Raw genomic sequence first — 24,147 nt, 5'->3', positions numbered from 1 at the left:
GCCAGACAGCAAAGGTCATCCCAAGAGAAAGGCCAGGGGAGATGTTGGCAATCGGGACAAATGGGGCTTGAGGTTTTCGCACTCGGGGCAGAGGTTAAGAGCCTAACGTTCAAGGCAGCTAACTGTCCCCCAAAGAATGTGTATGGAGATGGCATGTTGGGATCACAAGTCATTGATTTCAGTGGTTTGGGTACCATAGTGAGAAAGATATTTCCTTAGCTATGCATCTACGCTAACTTTTCAGGACATTGTGGATGCTTGTTCCTTATTCTTTAAAAAAAAATTTTTTTTAATGTTGATTTCCTTTTTGAGACAGAGAGAGACAGGGTGTGAGCTGGGGAAGGGGCAGGGAGGGAGGGAGACACAGAATCCGAGGCAGGCTCCAGGCTGTGAGCACAGAGCCCGACGTGGGGCTCGAACTCACGAACCACGAGATCGTGACCTGAGCCGAAGTCGGACGCTTAACCGACTGAGCCACCAGGCACCCCTGCTTATTCCTAATTCTTAAGAACCAAAGAGAAGTCTGCAGAGAGAAGCTGCTGGTGTTCGCATAAGATCCCCCGCCTAAGTCTAATGAGGACACGCACAGGCTTAAAGGGTGTGTTGTGTTCGGTCATGTTGTTTTCCCAAGAGAGGCCGACCCTGTTCCTGCCTTAACTACCCTTAAAAACTGCCGAGAGACAAGAGGTGGGAAGATGGAGAGGGAGCCCCGATTCTACTTAGTAGGTGAGAAAATAGGTTTACACAAAGTAGATGAGAAATGGAGGAGTGATGTCCCCGGAGGCCCAGTCCCCCCTTGTCAGGCCCCAGGAGGGATTAAGTTCATCTGTTCTAGTGATCCACTTTCACAGGCAGCTGACAGGGCCTCCCCAGTTGGTAAGGAAGCCAAAAAAAAAAAAAAAAAAAAAAAAAAAAAAAAAACCCACCTACAGAGGGGCAGAGTGCTGGTCCCAAGTCCCTGGGAAGCAGGAGAGAGCGGGACACTCTGAGAAGCCCGGATGGAGTGAGGTGGGATCCAGGTTTCCTGGATCCGAAGAGTGTAGAAATGCTACCTGGAATTCTGCAAAACGCATGGACGAGGAGGAGCGATGCTGTTTGAATACGTGCACCCACAGAGAGCGGGACTCAGGAGGAACACAGGCTCTCTCTCGCCCACCATCTCCCAGCGTTGCCCCCGCCTCTTTATCACTCCACGGGGAGGTCCGCAACGCCCTTGCCACCCAAGTGGGCACAGTCTAGCGTGATCACAACAGCAAAGTCACCCTGTCCCAGGAATGCGGTCCTACACGGTGACACCCCTTCTCTGGACCAACCAAGTTTGGACCCGAGACTCAGTGATGGGCAAGGTCATAACTGAAGAGAGACGCCTGACCTCCAGCCTCTCCGATCACGCCTGTCTCTTTCGGATCTCCCAAGCCAGGCCCTGATTCCTGCCAGCCCACGACTAGGTCCAGGGTCCCTGGGGTGGGGGGACCCTTAAAGAACGGACCATGGGTTTAGCCTGGCTTCACCTGCAGCAGCGATATTTATCTCAGACATCAGCAAAAGAAACATGGGACTCGGGATTTTTTTTTTTTTTTTTTTTTTAAGAAAAACGTATGCTCAAAACTTGCCCACCCAACTACTCTCCTGTTTTGGCTCTCCTGCCCAGTGAGCTACTTCCCAACCATTTGAGGTTCAGAGCAATCCCAAAAACCTGTGCAGCATTGGCACAAAGGTTGTGGCGCAGATGCCCACAGATGTGTAGGTGACGAACTTGTAAGGCACTTCGATCTCTAGTCTCCGCCTGGCCTCCTTGTTCCTGGTGACCACCTTGAACCACGAGTATAGCACTTGCAGAGAGAGATTCTGTACGAGCTGGCGGACCAGAAGGATCAGCACGATTCCCACGACGAATTTGGTCAGACCCAAAACTACCATGTCGGTGGTGAGCGGCGGGATGTTCTGAATGACAGGGAGGGACTCGGCGGGCGCGGACACGAGCTGGAAGAAGTGGTTGATCCAGAACCCTAAAGTCACGCCCGCCCCCGCGGCCAGGATGGTTGTGGTGTCCGCTCGTGTTGGGCTGTAGCAGTCGGACACGGGGTAGTTGTAACACAGGAAGAACGGCACCACGATGACACAGACGGGGAAGAGGGGGCTGGCCGAGTCCAGGCGATCGATAAGGGTCCAGGCGGGGTAGGTGAGGACAATGAGGACCACGGTGACCAGGATGCCACCCAGCACATCCTGTGGGGAGGAGAGAAAAGAAGGGTGTAAGCCAGCGAGTGCTTCCCTGTGGACAGGTATCCCTCGAGTCCAATCGGGTCCCTTTGACGCCGAAAGGACAATTTGCACATTGCTTTCCCTGACACTGCTGTAAAAAATGGGAAGTTGTACAAATTTGACCACAGGAAAAACCACGGCGCTATTCACGTTACGTATTTCCCAGTTTTTCTGTCCTTTGGAAAAGATGTTACGTGTTTTCTTAACGAACAGCCCGGACCACTTTTTTCCTAGATCTTCTATTATTTGCATTTAATATTCTATCACAAGTATTGCCTTAAATCTCACGGTGGGGGGGGGGGCGTCCTCCTTTCCTGGCAGCCTGGGGCTGGGGCTGCGGCTGGAGGAGGAAGTTAGGTGCTGGGGAGGCCCCTGCACACAGCAAGCTGCCCTTTGTCACCTCTAAGGTACATTTACGGGGGGTGGTTTGAGAAGAGACTTTGGATGCGCTCCGTCTTCTGAGACGGAATTTCCAACAGCGTGCAGACAACCTCAGCCAGTGGACGTTCCATGCTGCTCTTAACCAATCCTTCCTTTTGGGACATATTAGACTGTGGTCTTCTTTCTTTCTTCTGTTCCTCTCTTTCCCCTTCCTTATTATTATTTTTTTCCCCCTCTCTCAGTCCCTCCTTTCCTTCCCTCCTTAAATGCTTATTTAAAATACTTTAAGGGGCGCCTGGGTGGCTCAGTTGATTATGCGTCCAACTTCAGCTCAGGTCACGATCTTGCCTTCTGTGAGTTCGACTCTGCTCATGCCTCTCTCTCTCTCTCTCTCTCTTTCTCTCAAAAGTGAAATAAAAACATAAAAAAAAATGTTAAATACTTTAACCCCTCAATGTCACCCATTGTCTCCTTCCCTTCGCGTTCTCATTGTGAAATTCACCAGAAGGCGAAGTCTTACTGGAATTAACAGAGGCACACATCAACTCAGAGAGTGAAGAACTTGCCGAGGTTTTGCGACAATGTTTCACAAGGATTTTTTTTTTTTTTGGAAGTTTACAGTTGAAAACTCAAAATTTTTCCCCGAGGCATCGGAAAATCTGAAAGGCACCAGAAAGTACTACAGAGGCATTACCGGAAATCTGAAAGCTGCTGAAAAGCAGAAGAACTAAAGATCCTTGTTTCCATCACCTAGAGTCAACCCTGTCTATGTACTGGGCGTGTGGCCTGCCGCTGTCTAGGATTCATTTTGACTTCGAGTTCTTGGGAAGAGACGTTCTTTCTTCTTCTGAAGGCGGTACCCTGTGTTTATTCAGCGGCTCGTTAATGTTCAGCTTTTCTGAATGTTACCCTGCATCACGCTGGCTCTTCTGCGACCCCCAAGAAGTCTCTTTTCTCCACATCCTCCTCCTTCCGCATCCGAGACACGGGCATTTCCAGACTCCGTCTTCCAGCCTGATGTGTCTCCTCCCTCGGGGAGTATAACACACTGGCTTCCCCCCTCCAGCCTCTCCATGGGGATCTCAGATCTGGGGTTTCAGGGGTCTCTCTCCAACGTGAGTCCTGCTTCTCTTGGCCCAATGCTGGACATTTTCACCCAGATGGACAGCCCCGCACACCAACTGGGCTAAAATAGAAACGACCAACAAGCAAAAAGAGACAGGAGCAAAGGAAATGAGTTTATAGAAAAGGAAATAGCACCTCTTAAGCACACAAAAACATACCTGAACCTATGAATACGTGGAAATTAAACTGGGCGGAGAAGAAATTAAAACTTATGTTCACCTAAAAGTCACTACGTGAATGTGTATAGCGGTTCTATTTATAACCCCCCCCCCCCAAACTGCAAACAACCTCAAAGCCATTCACTGGGTGAACGCGTGCTACACTCATTGGCCAGGATGCTTCCGCGCGATAAAAAGTAACACACTCCTGATACGTGCAACAGCTTGGAAGCAAATCTCCAGGGAATTCGGATTGGGAAAAGCCGCTCTCCAAGGGTCACATGCTGCATGGTTCTATTTATGTGACATTCTCTAAAAGATACAACCGTAGTGACAGAGAAGAGATCAGCGGCTGCCAGGGTTGAGGGGTGGGGGGAGGGTGTTTTGGGGGATAAAGAAACCGTTCCGTTTCGTGTGCATGGCCAACCCCAATCTGTACAGGTGTTAAAATCCATAGAGCCACATACCCAAAACAAAGGCAACTTTACTGTTACTGCAAATCACATTTCAAGCCAAAAATTAAAAGGTGGTGGGTTTTTTTTCCCCCCGTTGCTTTCACTAAATAACACAGTGGGGCGTCTGTGGCTGTGTGGAAAGCAGCATCTGGACTCCTACAGGTTCCCGGCTTGTCCCTCCCTCCTTCCCCCACCCCCACCCAACCCGTGCTGGGAATGCTCCCCTCACCTACCAGCTGTAACAAAACCCAGAAGTTTGAAAACATTCTGCTGAGGAAGCAGTAGAAAGGAAAGGGGACTCCTGTCCGTGCGACTGTAGGAGTGCAAAATGGCACAACCCTTGTGGGGGAAGAAAGTTTGAATTTCACCTCTCTGGCCCGCAGTCTCATTCTGGGACTTGGCCATAGGGATCCACCTGCCTCTAGCTGCAAAGAGGTGTGTATTTTCAAGTTGTCCAGTGTGGTAGTGTTGGCGATAACAGGAGGCTGGAAAAATGCCAAGTTCCACCTATAGGGACCGGTTAGATCGAACCACGGTCGAGCCACACAATGGAATACTCTGTCTCTATGAAATGGGTGAGGAGGTTCTGACATGGAACTTTTTTTAAGTTTGTTTGTTTGTTTGTTTAGAGAGAGAGAGAGCGTGAGCTTGAGCCGGGGTAGGGGGGAGAGAAGGGGAGAGAAAAAGAATCCCAAGCAGGCTCCGCACCGTCAGCACAGAGCCCGATGTGGGGCTCGAACTCACGAACCTTGAGATCATGACCTGAGCCGAAATCTAGAGGCAGACGCTTGACTGGCTGAGCCACCCAGGAGCCCCTCTGAGGCGGAATTTTTAAAAGCACAGGGCAGGCCAGTGTGCCTAACATGCTGCCATTTTCATTTTTAAAAAGATGGGAGAATATACAGCTAAGTTCCTCCCAGAATACGCAAACAGGTCCACTTAAATGGCGGGGGACACGGTGGGCAAGGAGACTTTTCACAGGACACCCTCGTGTGCCTTCTGAATTTTATTATCATGTAAACGTGCTGCCTCCTTAAAAAAATTCAAGTGAAATAATTCAGCGTCTCCTCTTCCAAACAGGATCTGCCTTTCAATTTCCAGATGGAGTGGGGATCCCAGGTGAGCCCAGCTGTGTCCTCCATGGGGATTTGGGCGTACATGGAAAACGGTGGCGGGGCGGTGGGGAGGGGGGGATGGCCCGCTAAGATGTCACCTTAGGACTGAGAGCATCTCGTCTGCGAGTCTTAAAGGAACACACAGTTCTGAGGGAAGGAGGAGACCCAGGTCCAATGAACTCAAACACCCCAAACAAGCCTTTACTCTCAGTGGGGAGAGAAGATTCTACCACTCAAATGATGTCCCGGCCAGCCCCACCAAAGGCCCATCCACGTTCTGAAGGAGTCGGAGAGAATGAAGAGAGTCATTTTGCCTCAGTGTACAAAACGCAGAGCTGAAGAAGGCTGTTTTGAGGTCCCTCTGGCGGAGGGCGCTCCAGTGGGAAGAACCCATTCCTCCTCCTCGTACCTGTTGGCCACAGTGCCCTTGGTGAGACCACCTGCCAGGACGAAGGCAGAGGGCCCGCCTCATTCACTATGGCCCTCGGATCCATCTTGGGTCTAGGCCTGCGGAGCCTGGAGGGGCGGCTGAAGAGACGCTGGTGACAGGCAGACCAGCAGGGGAGGGGCCTGGTGGGGCAGGACTCAGCAGCCACAGCATCTCCCAGACGAGCTACGGGGCAGTGCCCGCCGGTATGCGAGCTGCTGAGCCTGGAAGGCGAGGAGGCAGGACCAACCTGCTGACCTAGGCGGGGAGCAAGGGACACCATACTGTCTGACCCCAAGGAGGCGCTGGGGGGGGGCGCTCAGACTGGTTGGAGAGCCCCGGGGAGACTCCCTCTGAAACGCCAAAAATATTTTGTGGGGGTATTTCTGTTCGGGGTGGGGACATACACAGGTGTGCAGGGCGTCGGAGGTTTGGAGTGATCTTGTGGGTGTTCGGGGAGATTCGCCCCAGTCTCCCTGGCCCCAGAAGCTCAGGGTCCTGCTGGCCACACTGAGCGCTCCCCCTCCCCTCGCTGCCCATAAGCTCCCATTGCCGTGTTCCGCGGAGTCCTCCCCCTGGCACAAATCCCTGCGCCGGCTGTCACCACCCCGAGGTCAAACCTTCACGTCACCTCCTGCCTCCCACTCTCCCGACCGCCTTCCTGATGGCTGTCTTTTTTTTTTTTTTTTAATTTTTTTTAAACGTTTATTTATTTTTGAGACAGAGAGAGACAGAGCATGAACAGGGGAGGGGCAGAGAGAGAGGGAGACACAGAATCGGAAGCAGGCTCCAGGCTCTGAGCCGTCAGCCCAGAGCCCGACGCGGGGCTCGAACTCACGGACCGCGAGATCGTGACCTGAGCTGAAGTCAGACACTTAACCGACTGAGCCACCCAGGCGCCCCCTGATGGCTGTTTCAATAGCAAATGTTCTCCAATGTTCTTGTGGAACATGAACACTTTGGAATCCCTGAGGAAGACTATTACAATACAGACTTCAGGAGCACCCGGGTGGCTCAGTTGGTCGAGGGCCAGACTTCAGCTCCGGGCACGATCTCATGGTTCGTGAGTTCGAGCCCCGGATTGGGCACTGCACTGAAAGTATGGAGCCTGCTTCGGAGCCTCTGTCTCCCTCTCCCTCTGCTCCTTCCCCCGCCACCCCCGCCCCCAGAAATAAATAAACATTAAAAAATTTTTTTAATGCAGATTTTATCAAATGCAGGGGATGCAAGTGTGGCCCAGGAGCCTGCATTTAACACCCAACACAATGCTGAGGTAAAAACTTGGAGAAATACTAGCCTCCAGACTGAGCGTCAGAGTCCACGTGCCACGGGTTTGATCGGCCTACCATTCTCGGGGGTTCCCTCACTGCTTTCCCATTTGAACTCTCCATTACGGTCAGAGGGGGCTGCTCGCTTTCGCCAAACACGCCCAGTGCAATCTATTCCCTCTAGCTTTTCGCATTCCCTTTACGTATAGCACACTTGAACCACGTCTCTGCAGACCATGTCAGTTCATTTAAGGCTCGGCTCAAAAGCCACTCCCTTTCCCACATATCTTCGTGTGTCACCACGTTGGAAATAACCCTCCCTGAATTGAATGTGAAGGCCCTTGCTTCAAATCACTCCCAAAGCCCTTCCTTCATATTGCCTTTGCTGCGGCCATATGTCTGCACACTCTTCCCCTGAGTTGATTAAAAGACGCTGATCAGCAAGGTTCTCTTAGGTCTCCAGGCTTCTAGCATAGAGCCTGGCCTGTAGCACATGCGGGCCCTTCTCTTCTCCTGAATGTCCAAAATCGTTAATACCCACTGTTGCAACACATAAAAGAAAACGTGCCGGCCTGCCTGCCTTCTGTCTTTTTCTGTAACTGCGGTTACCAAATTCCCAGACATCTGGTTGGAATATTCTTCACAAATGAATTCTGTTCGTCTCCAATGCTTCAGGAAGAGTGGACTCTCTTGGTTCACAGCCCTAGCGTTTGAGGCAACGGTAATCTCAGCCAATGTGGCTGCTGGCATAGAGGTTTCTCCCTGCTAGCCAACACAGTTGGATTTTCTGCCATAAAAGGTGATGTTGTAATAATGACGGTTTGTTATTTTTATAAGGAAAATACTTGAACCATCGCTTATGAGCTTTCTAATTCGGGGCTCTAAATCTCTAGTAATAAAATTATCCTAAACAGCTTCTAAAAATAAGGACTGTAACGCTTGAAAATTCAGGAACAACTTTTTGTGTTAATTTTTTCGAGCTACTCAGCTCGCGGAAACTATAGAAACTGACAAAAATCTCCATTTCAGAATTGGATCTGCTGTTTTGATTCTGGAAAATTCTAAACGAGCAGGTGATTTCTTTGGAACCTCTGCTGTTTGGCACAGCACGTGGGGCTAGAGAGAAAACAGTTCCCAGGTCTCTGGAAAGGCGAAGACGGGCTGTGGGCAGGGGTCAGGGCCGAGGGCACAAGGGCAGAGGTGGGGAGCCGGGAGCCAGCTCTGGGACAAAGCTGTCCCGAGCAGGTGGATCTGACAGGCAGGGTAGAGAGAAGAGGGGGAAGGGCACAGGTGACTTACAGGGAGATGTGACTGGCACGGGAGATCAGGAAAAGAGCTGGTGACAAAGCATGGGAGGGAAGGACACGAGGGCAAAAATGGCAGAATAGACATTCCTTACTTTGCAAAAAAAAAAAACCAATCCCCACAAAACGTCTTTCCATAGAACATATATAATTAGACTAGAAATTGCACAACAAATACACAATTCACTGCCTTGCCCCAATTATTCCACTCCTAGGAGGTTATTCTAAAAAAAATCCAAAGAAAATAATAAAGCCGTTCACAAAGATCCACGTATAGGGATGATTCTCATTGGATCGATTCAATTCACAACCAATCAAGTCAACTAAGTAACACATGCCCCGCTATAGAACAATCCGAAAATACAAATAAGCAAAAATAGCACAAGGACTGGGGCATACATTGTAACAATAAAGAATCGGGAAAGATGCAAATCAAGCATACTACATTAAGATAAAAACATGTACTGCTTTCTTATTTAATAACCTAGCATGAACATTTTACATTTGAGAAGATACATTTAGGAGCCTTATTTTTTATGGTTTCAAAGCACCCATAAGTGAGATAATATCAAGCAGGATACAAACTTTCCATAAAGGATGCCCTAGATTTATATAAATATATACTTGCATGGATGGATAAAATGTCAGAAGGAATCAACTAAAATGTTAAAAGTAGTTTTTTTTTTTTCCTATTTGCATATCACAGATGATGGTTATCTTCTCCGCGCTTTGTGGTATTTTGTAAATTTTCTAGTCAACACCTATCATTTTAATATAGTGAAAAAGTAACCCAGGTGAAGAAATCAGGATGTTAAAATCAGAACGTGTCAACACAGCTGAAAAGAAAAAATACTTAACTGATGCTTATAAATTTTCACATCACGCCAAAAAAATGAAACCCCCCACGCATCTATAGGACGCTCAACGTATCATTCCCCCACGACGTAAGTAACATTTAAAATAAAGGCACATAAGCTCCATGGCCAGGACTGTTTGAATCCGAGCACATCGTTTGAAAATATAATAAATCTTTAATTCAATTTACCATCCTGGGTTTAAGCAAAACCTTTCAAATTACTTGGGAAAAAAAAATTACAGGGGACTACCATTTTCCAAAGTTACAATACAGAAAGGTGATTTTTGTCCCTATTCTCATTTTCACTTAGCTTGAGCTTTATTGTGTCTCATTACAGAAAACGATGATAAAGACAGGCAATCTGGAATGTTCAGGAAAGAATGCTAATCAAGCTAGCCCAAGCATCGGGGCGAACTTCAGTGAGTGCTTATAGAAAACACATACAAATCGTGTTTTTATTCTTAGCCAAACGGAAACACGCCTCCTGGTGAACATCTCTAGATATTTCAGCCACAGGCCCCAACCCTGAGAACTGCCAGCGTTTGTGAATTTGGGCCCTACGTGTCATTCCCATATGCAGCTCACTGGGCCAAATTCACATTCTATCTCCAAACATCTTCGCTGAAGAATGCTATTGAGCAGACCAACACAACACAAGGTTAGCTAACTAGAAAGAAGTGGGGAGAACAAACCCATTCATTCAATTGTTAGGAAAGAATGCATTCAGATCTTGGAACCATTTATGCCGAGGGGTCTAGGATTCTGGCATCTTCCCCTCCGCCAGGTCCCCCGCAGAGCATGTGAAGGGCCCTCTCTGCCCTTGGCCGCCTTCACAGAGCAAGCTGAAGCCAGGCGCAGAGTAAAAGCCAAGACCTATTTCTTTGTACGTGCAGTGAATGCTCTCAATGCGAGCAGACCCTGACATGAAAAACAAACTAGAAAAAAAAAAAAAATCCCAAGCTCCTACAAATCTTCTAGCAAATAACTTTCAGTGACAGATCAAGGTGTCCTAGTTAACGCCCTCGGAATACTCGCTCGTTGCCCCGCTAGCCCACAGTTAATTCAATTTCCGAGAATAATGTCGATGAGATTCAGTAAAAGCCAAATGGAAAGAGGGAGGCAACACTGTTCATGAATATGAATATGATTACAGCGAGAAACCTGCATGTTATGTGATTAGCATACGTATAGGGGAGAAAGAGTGAATGCGTAAGTTGAAAAAATATCAATTTCCTATTGAAACCCACCACTGTTCACAGGGACCAAGCAAAAGCAGATTTACCTTGCCACACGGTGTGAGCAGAAGCAGTAGAATCTCCTGAAATTCACAGCTCTTTGAATGGGGGGGGAACTCCATCACTGATGCCCCTCCCTGCCGTGTCATGGCTGTTGTCTGCACCACCTGATACCCAAGCACAAATCTAGGACTAAGGATCATGAGGCATGGAAATCTATGGCCATAAAGAGAAAGCCTGGAAAAAGACGTTTTAAGTTTTTTCTCAGTTCGTTTTAAAAGTTTATTTATTTGAGAAAGAGAGAGAGGGCACGTAAGTGGGGTGAGGGCAGAGAGAGAGGGAATCCCAAGCAGACTCCTGTCAGCACAGAGCCCAACGACAGGGCTTGAACTCACGAATCGAGACCTGAGCCGAAATCAAGAGTCAGATGCTCCACCCACTGAGCCACCCGGGGGGGGGGGGGGGGGGGCCAGGAAGACTTTTTGAATACTCACTAAGCTCAGGAGTAACTGATGAGGGAGAAGAAAGTATGCCAGCTTTCGCCTTCTGCAGTTTAAAAATAAATGCTCACTTTCCAAGTGAGCACATCTAAACCTCCATTAGAAATTATGTTGACATTTTTAACAGAAAATGGTTTTCTGTAAGTATGTTAAGAAAAATTACATAAAACTTGGACATGAGGCAAAAAAATAACCTTTTTTGAGAGAGAGAGAGAGAGAGAGAGAGAGAGCGAGCACAAGAGAGCAAGGGGCAGAGAGAGAGAGAGAGAGAGAGAGAGAGCGAGCGAGCACAAGAGAGCAAGGGGCAGAGAGAGAGAGGGAGAATCCCACAGGGGGCAGAGAGAGAGAGGAGTGGGGCTTACCCGGGGCTCGTGTTTTTTTTTTTTTTTTTAACCTGAAGCAGGGCTCGTGTTCACCCAAAGCAGGACTTGAACTCAAGAACTGTGAGATCGTGACCTGAGCCGAAGTCAGATGCTTAATGACTGAGCCACCCAGGCTGCCAAAAATAAACTCACCTCAATGTCATATGGGGGAAAAGGCCATCTAAGGATTACAGAAGAACAGTGCCCCGTTCACTACTGATTTGAGGTCTCAGACTTCACGGAGTGACAGGCGAGTTGACAGATTTTCATTAGGCAGAGATGCAAAAGCTTTCCGTCCAGCGGAAATGATAACCCCAAAGGTTACAGTTTGTTACTCTGTAGGATAGTAACCAGTTTTGTATATAACCCAGCAGTCTCCAAGTAATACTTATTAAATTGTAAGTACTTAGTTCCTTATACCTTGCTGGTATAAGGATCATTAATTAATCAGTTGAATAAAATCTTTGACTCAGTTTATATGTGGGCAAGAGTTATGATTTTCCCATTTAAAAATTATCGTCTAGCAAGTAATTATTTCAATGGTTATTCCTGTGACTAATTATCTTGGATGATTGAATATGTACATTCCATATAACAACAAACAACAATGGTTTTCTTGTTTTATGTTGTATATTCACTGCTTCGCTAAACAAGCGAACAGGGCAGGTGTTAATTTTTTTTTAATTTTTTTTTAACGTTTATTTATTTTTGAGACAGAGAGAGACAGAGCATGAACAGGGGAGGGGCAGAGAGAGAGGGAGACACAGAATCTGAAACAGGCTCCAGGCTCTGAGCGGTCAGCACAGAACCCGACGCGGGGCTCGAACTCACGGATCTCACGTGAGATCTCACGTGAGATCATGACCTGAGCCGAAGTCAGACGCTTAACCCACCGAGCCACCCAGGCGCCCCAAGGTGTTAATGTTTCTTAATGTGATGACGCTATAAGATACTACTGCATGCTTTTTACAATATCAATATTAACTAGAAATATATTTAGGTATAAGTGTCTAAACTTTAGTCCATATACAGCATGAGTTAGGAAATAATCATCTGCTTGTCTTGGCTTCACAGAATCGAACAAGTCCAAACAGTAGACCTTCGTGAAACAGAATTTCCCCACCCATAATTCGCATTAATATGAACAGCTCTAACTATGATGAATCACAAGGCTAGGCGGGTCAACAGGATTATGACATTAGATCAAACAAGCTTCGAGACAGGTTATAACATCATCTTTGACAACTGCTAAGCAGCTTGTAAGAATGAAACTATAGGGAAGGACCATCTGCTTCAAGACACAAAAGGCACTGTCAAACATTTAAGCGATTTTTCTCCCATCTGGGTGGGCAGAGGGGCCTCTGAGCAAGAAGAGAACAGAAGAAAGTCATGTTCAATGCAATAGAATTGAACAGGCCCATGCAGGTCGAAATTTAATTGGCGTTGTCCCCATTTTTGCTGGGATATTGTGTGTAGGGTGTTTCGGTGCTTTTCAAATCGTATCTTGCATTAGAACCTGCTGGGAAGCTTCCTAAAAGTCAAGTTCTGATTCAGTGGGTCCAGGTGGGGCTGGAGAGTCTGCATTTCTTTCTTTCCTTCCTTCCTTCCTTTCCTTTTCTTTCTTTCTATCTTTTGCTTTCTCTTTCTTTCTTTCTTTCTTTGTTTGTTTATTTGAGAGAGAGAGAATGAACAAGCAGGGGGAGGGGCAGAGAGAGAGGAGGGGCAGAGAGAGGGGGACAGAGGATCCAGAGCGGGCTCTGTGCTGACAGCAGCGAGCCTGATGCGGGGCTCGAACTCATGAACCATGAGATCATGACCTGGGTCAAAATCAAGAGTCAGGTGCCTAACTGACTGAGCCACCCAGGCACCCTGAGAGTCTGCATTTCTAACAAGCTCCCAGGTGATGCTGAGGCTGCTGGTCAGGGGACTACAATATGAATGCCCAATACCATCTCACCCTGCTAAAAATCCCTGAGGCCAGCATGGACTTTTCATGGTGAATGTAGCAGGTCAGAGCTTCTGGAGTGCTTTTTTGAAATATACAGAAGAGTACGATTTCGGAATCATAGGAGTACCACACAAAGGTGAGACTACAGCTTTTGAAAGTCCTAAGGTGATAATCTGATGTAGAAACTCTTGTGTGTAGAACCAGATACAAGAGAAAGATCTGAAGATTCTTTGTTGACCTAGTGCTCACATTTAGAGGAAAAGTAAATCTGTGCCAGTCCTTTGTCACTGACCTTAGGAAATGTTGGCCTGAACCCTTGAGTCCTGGCTCCCTGTGCAAAATAGAACTTCTGGAGGGCACGGTCTGTGGCCCTTACATCCTAGTAGGAACTGGAGATTACGAGAGACTTGAAAAATATCGGTCTTGCTTTGCAGACCGTCCTAGTGATGTCAAATACAGTCATGTGGTGTCCTTGATGAGGCTGGACAATCTCAATTACAGGATTATCACTTCCTTTCCACTAAGTGTATGCCAAGTGAGAAGGCGAAACTATGTAGCTTTATTAAATGGAGAAGTGAGATCCAAGATCAAATGAGGCATAAGATTGCGGTACATGGGTGATCCTTTGCACAAGCGTAGCGAGAGCTCAGAGGTATGGCGTGGAAACCAAATTGTGCCATCAATCAATGCATATGAAATAGTTTTGTGGAGGCTTCGGGTTTTTTAAAAAAAGAATCAAATAAATTGCAGCACTTACAGGAAGCCTTGTGTGCATTTATGAATATGATACATGAGGGGCACCCAGGTGTCTCTGTTGGTTAAACATCTGACTTCAACTCAGGTCATGATCCCACAGTTCATGGGTTCGAGTCACGCATCAGGCTCTGTGCTAACAGCTCAGAGCCGGGAGCCTGCTTCGGAATCTGTGTCTCCCTCTCTCTTTGCCCTTCTCCAGCTTGCACTCTCTCAAAAATGAATGAACGTTATAAAAAAAAAAAAGAAACATGATACATGAAGTATTCACTTCCTTTCTGAATTGAGCATGTTTTAAGAAACATTCCCACGGACATACATAAACACAGACCTCAATAGCATTTTGAGATTAAAATTAAATTCTGGACCTTATGTTGACTTTCAGAGCATAGGATTCAAGGGAGCCCCTTTACTCCTGTGCATCTGTCTGCTGTGGCCCTGTTCACGTTCATGTCCCAGAAGGACATACTTTGTTAATAAGACCAGTTCTCAGGCAGTTTGACGGCTGCAATGGATAAACAGTCCCTTTGCCCTTTGCGGCCAGTGAAATAAATGCTATTCTTCTCTAAGGGCAACCTGAGCCAGCACAGCTCTAAACTCTTCGAGGTGAGTTTCATCTTCTGAAACAGCACCACAGAGAAGGGATGGATGGATATGAATTCTGTTGAGAACTCAGTTCCCTTTTTCGGTCAGATTTGGGAGGTAGGATTATAGCAACTAAGGGGAATTTTTCTAGTCAACGGTTTGCCAATTTAATTGAGCCCCAAACAATAAAAGGATGCAGGAAGTAAGCCCTTTGAAACTCATGTATTGGTTTTATTGCCAAAATTAAGTGTTGTTTCTTTAAAAAAAAAAAAAAAGGGTGGGGGGGCAGACAGTGCAAGAAAGAAACACTAAGACATGCAAATTCCCAAAGAAGAGTTAACATTCATGACAATAAAGTCTAAAATCTTCCTTCTAGGAAATCCTCAATCCTCATGTAAATAATAATAGAGCTCAAATATTTATTAATTCATCCATCATGATTCAGCAGCCATCATGTGCTTTTATTTTCAACTGACTATTACATACCAAGCAATATATGAGGATAGAGGAAGAGTAAGATACACTCTCTGTCCATTAAACAGAAATAGCTTTATTGTTTTTCTCAAAAACAAGTCAGGCTCATTATTAAAAAGGCATTGCAGAGGACTCTATCCATAACCACCCCCTGACACGCACAATTTCATAACTAATGGGACCATATACTATAAGCTGTTCTGTAACCTGCATTTTTCATTGACAATATGCCATCCAGATCTTTTCATGATTACAGAACTGCATTACTTTAATAGCTATAGAACATTCCACTCTATGGAAATACTTAACTAGATCTGATTGATGAACATTTAGCATGTTCTTGTTGTGTGCTATTAAATGCATTAATAAACATCCTGGAGGGTTAGGGCAGAGTGGTAATTAAAAGCACGATTTTGAAGTTGGACTGCCTGGTTTTCAATCTCAGTCCAATCTCTTATCAACTACAGGGCCTTGGTCAGGTTATTTGACCTCTGTATGCTTCCTCTGTAAGCCTGGAAAAACAATAGCACCCCCCCCCCCCACACCTCGTAGGGTTGCTATGAGATGGTTAATATATGCAAAGCACTTAGAATGGTGCTTAGCACTTAGAAAGATCATAAGAGCTTTATAAATGTTTTCTATTATTATCACTATTTTCACTTTTACACGTGTGCAATTATACGCTTTAGAGTAAACTAAAATTGGGATAGAAGCCCAGAATACTAAGAATGTGCACTTTAGACAGCCATATATTCTGCAAAATGCCCTCCGAAAGCCTATACCAATGGATTATCCATATCTTAAAAAATAGTCATCCTGGCTTGACAAATATGAAATCTGGAAACTCACTGTTATCTGATCAAGCTGGTTACACTGACTTAGTACACACTGTGGGCAGGTAGAAATGGCAAAAATCCAGGTCAGGGATACTGAAGGAAAGGACACAAAGAATTCTATACCTAGCAAAAATATCCTCCAAAACCAAACGTGAAATAAAGCCATTCTCCCCACCCTCCACCTCCCGCCGCCAAAAAAAAAGAAAACAAAACCCAAAACCAAGAGAATTCACTGCCAGCATAACCATGCTAAAAGAAACACTGAATAGACTAATTTAGGCAGAAAGAATTGAGATGCCAGATGGAAGAATAGAACTGCAGGAAGGAATGAAGAACGGAAAGGATAAACATGTGGATAAGCCTAAATGTATGTTAATTATAAAACAATAAAAATAAGTTCTTGTGGGCTTTAAATATACGTAGAATTGAATTTCATTTAATGACTCACTATTCCCAGGGAATGGTAAAGGTACTAATTTGCATTTGACTCACAAATCAAGGCTGCATGTTATAATCTCTTGGGTAAACACTAAATGATCTGTAAAGGCTTTTTTTTTTATTAAACAGTTTTTCTTTAATGTTTATTTTGAGAAAAAGAAAGAACATGAGCAGGGGATGGGGCAGAGAGAGAGGGAGACACAGAATCTGAAGAGGGCTCCAGGCTCCGAGCTGTCAGCACAGAGCCTGAAGTAGGGCTCGAACTCACGAACCACGAAATCACCACCTAAGCTGAAGTCGGACGTTTAACCGACTGAGCCACCCAGGCGTCCCATGACTCTTTTTTTTAAAACTTTAAAAAAATATATTTATTTATTTTTGAGGGGGGGGGGGTGAAGAACGAGGAGGGGAGGGGCAGAGACAGAGGGAGACACAGAATCTGAAGCAGGTTCCAGGCTCTGAGCTGTCAGCATACAACCCAACACGGGGAAATCATGGCCTGAGCTGAAGTCGAACCTTTAACCGACTGAGCCACCCAGGCGCCCCATAAAGACTTTCTAACAAGCTAATAGAGGATCAAAAATAGGAAAGTTAAAATACTTGAACATTGGAGGACTTTTACCACCTGACTTCAAGACTTATTACAAAGCTAAAGTAAATAAGGGGGTGGGATTAGCATCAAGACAAATAGGCAAGAGAGTGGAGAGTATATACATAGAGAGTATCACAGTGACTTGATTTATGACCAAGTTGATGCTTCAGTGAATGGAAAAAGGATAATCCCTATAAACAGTGCTGAGGATATTTGGTATCCCTACAGAACAAAGATGAATCCAAATCAATTCCAAGTAGACTGTAGATCTAAATTAGAAAAGCCAAATACTAAATCTTCTCAAACATAAGAGAGTATCTTCATGACCTTACGGTAGGCAAAAATATCTTAAGCAGGACACAGAAAATTACAAACATAAGTGTGATAATTGGACTAGGTTAAAATTAAGAACCTCTCTTTCCCTAAAGATACCAACAGAGTAAAAAGGCAAGCCATCAGATGGGAAAAGAAATTTGCCATACTGTACAGATATCTGACCAGTTAGTCACCAATAGAGACAAGCAACCCAGTAAAAACAACAACAACGACGACAACAAAGGTCAAAAGAAAAACAGGCACTCCACTAAAGAGGATATATAAATGGCCAACAAACATATGAAAAGGGACTGAATGTGATTATTCATCAGAGAAATCAAAATAAAAGCACAATGGACTACTGTTAGATACCCACGGGCATAACTACAATGAAAATGGTCGACATCAGGCGGGTGGGCAGAGATGCAGAGAACTGGAAATCTCATATACCACCAGTAGGGGGTGGAAATTGGTATAATTCTTCAGGAGACACAACAGCGTATCCTAAAGCTGAACACTCCTTATGACCTAGCAATTTTACTTGTGCGTTCGTACCCAGTGTTAAAATGTACGTATTTGCTCTAAAAGCCACGTAAAAGGGAGTTCAGAGTAGCATCATTTACAATAACCTCCAACTGGAAACAATCCAAAATATCCATCCTTGATAGGAGGGATAGAGTGTGATATGGGCATACATTCTAATACTCTACGTCAGTAAACATGAACGGACGAAAGCTCTATATGACAACATGGGTGATTATCACAAAGAAAATGGTGAGTAAAAGAAGCCCAAGGCAGAAGCACACATAACATAGAATTCCATTTATAGGGTGTTCCGCTAAGGGATGGTGTCAGAGAACTGGGGTGTGGGTACCTTGAGGGAGGTGCAGTGTAGCGGGCCTGGGGGTACTGATGTTAAGTGTGTAGGATTCTTCTTTTCTAAGAGGGTACATCTGCCTTCTGGAGAAGGTGAATAGTTTATTGCTTACTGAACTAAACCGAATGCTCCTTATGATCGAATTTGATTCAGAAATGGCTCCATTCTCGGGTTTCAGTGGTTAGTTGAGAATCACAGCAAATCATTCCACCTCTCCGCCCTAGGACAAACTAGTTACAATTTACAAAGTTGCAAGGGGGATAAGGTGCAAGTTCATGCCAATATTTTCTGGAATGCCAATATTTTGTGGAATATTTTCACAGCTGCCGTGAGCATCATGGTCGAAGTTTGCATATATATATATATTTTCCCAAGGGGCCAAAGAAGCTCTTTTAAAAATATGTAAATACATGGGAAGGTCTGATTCCTTTTCCAAAAGTTGATCGGACAGATTTTGAAGCCAGTGCATTTTCTGTTAAGAGAGACGTACGATTACAAGCTTATAGAAAAACATCACCCTTCAGTGAAACCGTAACACGCTGTATACTCCAAAAAGCAAGAACCTAATGAAAGAAAGAAACCTCCGGACACTGGGCTTCCATGGAAGGTTCAATCCAATCTCTTATTCTTATGTTACTAGTAACTGGAACTCACCTAAAACACAGATGCAACCCAGCAGTGCTGGACCTCAAAGCTGTGCTCTGTCCCTGGACGTGGCTGTTCTTATTCACGTAAGCAAAAGTGAATGCACGGTCAATACAATTCTAGACTTCGAGCATTTGCCCGAGTTCCCTCTCCCACAGTCTGAGAGATAAGGGCACTCTGGGGACGTTGTCACTGAGGTAGGCTACCTGCTTCCCTCTGGCCACCTTGCCCATCTGACACCACCGAGAGAGACCATCTCTGTAGCTGCTGGCCTCGTCCACTTGGGCTCGGCTGCCCGGCCATTAGCCTCATATAGTTCCCTGGCCTTCCTCCCCAGGCAGGCTAATTGCCACTTAATGGTCACATTCCCTCAGGTCTGACCACACACCAGACTAGAACAGTTTCGTAGGCCAACCAATTTCTACCGCCGCAGGAAGGATACAAGCGGCTTCTGGTCGGAGGCGAACTGGCCCAGTACCAGTGTGTGTCTGCTTCAGTCCTTTAAATTTGGGGGTCCTGCCCTGCAGGGACCGCTGGCCTCTGGGTGATGCTAGTGCTTTGACCAACTTCTGCCTGTGCCTAGCTTCTGCGGGCTGCATTCGAGGCTCAGTCTGGCTCCCCTCCTGGATCCAGAGCACTCCTCTGGGCCCCCTCAACTCACACTTGCAGAACAGATGGAAAACCGGGCCCCAGGGGCGCCTGGGTGGCGCAGTCGGTTGAGCGTCCGACTTCAGCCAGGTCACGATCTCGCGGTCTGTGAGTTCGAGCCCCGCGTCGGGCTCTGGGCTGATGGCTCAGAGCCTGGAGCCTGTTTCCGATTCTGTGTCTCCCTCTCTCTCTGCCCCTCCCCCATTCATGCTCTGTCTCCCTCCGTCCCCCAAAAAATAAATAAACGTTGAAAAAAAAATTTTTTTTAAAAAGAAAACCAGGCCCCAACTGTGGCTTTTTGGACAGGGTGGAGAAAGGAAATAAAAAATGAATTTGCCTGTGTTGATGGCTAGGAATACCTACCACAAGCAGTTCTTACTGGAAATGCCCTAATTTTAGTTTGATTAATACAGAAACATAACAATGTCTTCAGTTTCCCATTATATCACCCTAACAAATGGCTCTGTGGACTTCTATAGTGGTTAACTAATAACGATTTAGTCTTTACAAAACCCACAACAACTTTAAAAACAAGAGAGGATGAATGCTTTACCATGAGTGCTTATTACTTTTGAAACCAGAAACAATTCTCTGTTTTCATAAGAGGGTAAAAGCACGTCTCTTCAAGGTAAAGAAAACAACAATAGGCATAATAACGTAGTGCTCCAAAACACAACCAAATTCCCTTTTTATCTCAGTAACGAACTTATCCTACAACAGAAAGTAAGGCTTGGTTGGGTATAATTTATATTATAATTAGCTTTCTTTTCCATATTAAGAAAGGCAGTTTGAAGTATGTTTTTTTTTTTTAAGTAGTTTCAAAGAACTTGAAGAAAAAAAAAAACCACCAAAAATGCTCTAGTCCAAAGCCAGGATACAGTTTTGTATGCGCTGCAGATAATTTAATATTTGAGAAGCCTTTTCAACCTTCTCCAACTGCAACCAAAACTAAAGCAATACTTAGAGGAACGAAACAAATGAGTAAGCAAATAAAACCCAATATCTATATAATTATCCACACATCAAACAATTCAGGGACAATAAAATAGAAGAGCATTTCAGCTCATTCAAGTTCAAAATAACGGAACAACCATTCACGAATCACAACAACAACAAAACTTGGGGCTAATTTTACCGTTAACGTATTGGGGATGATCGCCTTATCAGTCAAAAGACTTAAAATCAATTCTGTACAAGTTGATTCGTTTCAGGCGTCGAAAACGGAGTATGATCGACCTTCTTGATTCGCTCTCATCCTCCTTTCCCCACATAAACAAGTATAATGTCCGGTTTTGAGTCCTTGAAAGCGCAGGAAGATGCAATGGTGTCAGTGTAGAAAGGGTACCCCTGGGTACCTCTTCTGAGGACAGATCCATTTCATTTTGGAGAAGTGCCCCTCCTACAGGCCAACCCTAATCCTAACCCTGACCCTCACCGCCTGTCACAGCCCCTGCTCACACAAGCCGGCTCCCCACCCAGCTGGACCAACCACCATCGCCTGGCACCCTCCAACAACATTTAACGCAGCAATGGGCTCATTGTCCGGGCCAGGCCATTAGACGCTTTCCGGAAATTCTCCCCACTGCCATCCTTTCAGGAATAAAACAAAGAATTTAAGCCCAGAGCTCCTTGGGTCTAGCCTCAGAGAGAAGACAGCCCAAGAATATGACCCCACCATGTGAAGAGATGTGCAGAGAAGCTAAGGGAAGCATAGGGAGACTTCCGACAAAGATCTAGACCTCAGGTCCCATCCTCCCAAGGGTTACCTTACCTCTACCCTTCCTACCGTGTGGTTATAAAAGCCAATACATTTTCAAGGATGCCTGGGTGGCTCAGGTGGTTAATTGTCCATCTCTTGGTTTTGGTTCAGGCCATGATCTCACCGTCGTGAGATCGAGCCCTGCATCAGGCTCTGCACGGGCAATGGAGCCTGCTTGGGATTCTCTCTCTCCTCTCTCTCTTCCCCTTCCCTGCTCACACTCTCTCCCTCTCTCTCCCTTGCTCTCTCTCCCAAAATAAATAAATAAACTTAAAAGGAAACAACCATGACTTGTCCTTTAAGCTTAAGTGAGTTTGAGTTAGTGTCTATTCTTTGCCCTCAAGGAGTCCTGACTCGCGCAGATGGTAACCACTTGGGTTTGGGCATTCTCAGGAGTGAGAACTTTCTGGCCCCTGTTTTCAGGGCACTGCCTTTGTTAGCCCACAGGGGTGGCTTCTGGGGTCTTGTCTCTACTCTGGGTCCCATTCCCCTCACTGAGGCTCACTGGCCGAAGGGTAGCACCCAGGGCAATCAAGCTTTCATCTCTGGAAATTAAGATTTCTGACGTGAGAGAGGGGTTGTGGGGTTCTTTGAACAGTGGCACTCTAGCGGGAGAGGAAGGCGCTCTCAGACGCCCTGGTTCTATCCTTCTGGAGGCTTAGCTGCTCAACCCTGAGTTCCATGAGCTGTCCCAGTCCTTCCAACGCATTCTGCCCTCTCTTCATTTCCCTCCACAGCTGGCTACAATTGGTTTACTCTTCAAACCAAGAGAACGTGAAATCACACACACACACGTTTCCGTAAATCGTCGGTTAGGACACCTTTCCCTATGGGAAATGTAAGACTTCAATAAAACTCAGCTTGAGCAATGATGAACTTTTTACCTTGACCAAGCCAAGAGGTGGTGTGGCCCCAGCGGTGGTACATCAGCAGCTCAAGGATGTCATCGAGGCCACCGTGTTCTACCCCCGTGTTTTGCCACGAACAGTACTGACTTCTCTCCGAGGTCGATTCCCCCAGAGCTCACAGGTGGCATTATCCCCATCCAGCAGGAGATGGAGACACTTCCCCGTGCACGGGACTGCATAATCAGATACGGAAATAAGATTCTAGCAGTGGTGTGAGTCAGAATTAATTCAGCTCGGTGACCACCCGAGGAGCGTGGGAAGGCAGGAGCCAGGGCGGTGCCCAACTTTCTCACTGAGACATCTTGGCAGATGAGACACCCATCTCTGAGGTGGGACCAGAGCTGGTTTCGCAGGATGGTGGCACCACACGTAGGTTCACTCAGGCCTGCCCAGGAGTCAGCCGGAGCCTGTCCCCAAAGCCTTGACATCAGAGAGCAAACCACTCACCCCCTGACACGCAGTGGTTTCTTCAGGGGCGAGATACCCTGAAGATACCCCTGAGTGTATTATTTCCGCGCTGCTTGAATTGCTTCTTCTTTGTGCGCAGACAGCCATTGGCATCAAGCCATCAGCTACCTGCCTGACTTACGAGCTGGGCACGTCCCGGTCGTGGGCGATGAGAGCAGTTCACGACGTGGACGTGGCGGGTGCTTGCATAGGCTCTCTCTCCACCTGCCTTCCACCTTCCAGCTCCTTCCGTGCTCACAGCCAGTTCTGCAGGACAGTTAGTCTAATCAATGGCTCTCAACCCTGGCTGCACATTAAACTGAGGAGCTTTGAAAAAATACCAATGCTTAGGATCTGTGTGTGTGTGTGTGTGTGTGTGTGTGTTGTCTCCATTCTTTAGGTATTGTGGATAACGCCGCTGCTATGCATGTGGGTGTCCAAATACCCCCCGGGGGAGATTTTAAAAAAGCTTTCCCCGGGATGTGACTATGCAGTCACTGAGAACCATTAGTGCGAGGCAGTCCCCGGTGGCTGCAAGGGGTCCAGGAGGGAGACCCGGCCCAGCTGCTCCATGCGAAGTACAGTATTTGTCACACCAAGGCGTCAGCAGCTCGCACATCTGTCACCATCAACACACAGAGACTCGGGAGGGTGAGGTAGGGTTTGTTTCCGTGTGTATCTCGCAGATCTGGCTCCCAGCCCGGCACCTGCAGTAAACTATTCAGCTGCTGCTGAGTGACAAAGACTTGCCAATCCGTAATTTAACTCGATCCTGCTATTAAAAGGAACTGTTCCCTCCTGCTACTAGGAATTACGTACCGTCACACCCTGGCCTGGGCCCGCGTCCGGCTCTAAGATCTTTATGAAATAAAATTCCACGTGTGGGAGAAACCCCGGGGGGGGGGGTGGCGATGGCGCCACGGGATGGGGGTGAGGGTGGGGAAGAAGTTTCTACAGCTTTGCTCCAGTTTCTTCTGGGACGGATGCCCCAAAGAGAGCAGCTGGGCCCGTTCCTTGCAGCTGAATAAGAGGCTTAAACAGTCTTCCCTGCAAATAGCTGCTGCCCCATCCCCATAACCCACTTTAAAAAGCAAAGACAGGCACCAAGCTGTGTCTTTCTTGAGGTGGGTTTTCTGTGCCCTTTACTCATGTCTGCGGCTCCACGTTCTCGTGCTGATGCTGGTTTGCATTTCAACCTGAATTCTCGCGATCCCTTTTTATGAAAGCCTGCGGAAATTAAAAAGTAGCCCCAGATGAAAGGAATGCCAAACACCCGCGAGAGTGCTGGCTGGTTCCACATTGAAGTCCACGGCCGTACTTGGAGGGACCCTCCTCCTAATGCGAAGCAGCGGTGTGGCTAATTGAGAATGCTCCCCTCTCCCATCCCCTGTCGGCTCAGAGGCCAGATACGCTGTGTGTGTGACGGGACGGGGACCGTGAGGACGAGTCTCGGGAGGGAGATGAAGCGCCT

The 24,147-nt window shown here is 46.5% G+C and overlaps 1 protein-coding gene across 1 annotated transcript in view; it reads right to left on the bottom strand.

Moving 5' to 3' along the window:
• Positions 1-1,537: 1,537 nt before the first annotated feature.
• Positions 1,538-24,147, bottom strand: part of SGPP2 (sphingosine-1-phosphate phosphatase 2) — a 109,812-nt gene continuing 87,202 nt past the window's right edge. The window contains 1 exon segment of the mRNA XM_043577967.1: positions 1,538-2,229. Within this exon segment, the coding sequence (XP_043433902.1) occupies positions 1,678-2,229 (552 nt within the window). The 3' untranslated portion in view covers positions 1,538-1,677.

The sequence above is a fragment of the Prionailurus bengalensis genome, chromosome C1 (genome assembly GCF_016509475.1).
Source record: "Prionailurus bengalensis isolate Pbe53 chromosome C1, Fcat_Pben_1.1_paternal_pri, whole genome shotgun sequence".
Lineage (NCBI taxonomy): Eukaryota > Metazoa > Chordata > Mammalia > Carnivora > Felidae > Prionailurus > Prionailurus bengalensis.
This window is presented reverse-complemented; position numbering and strand designations above follow the sequence as displayed.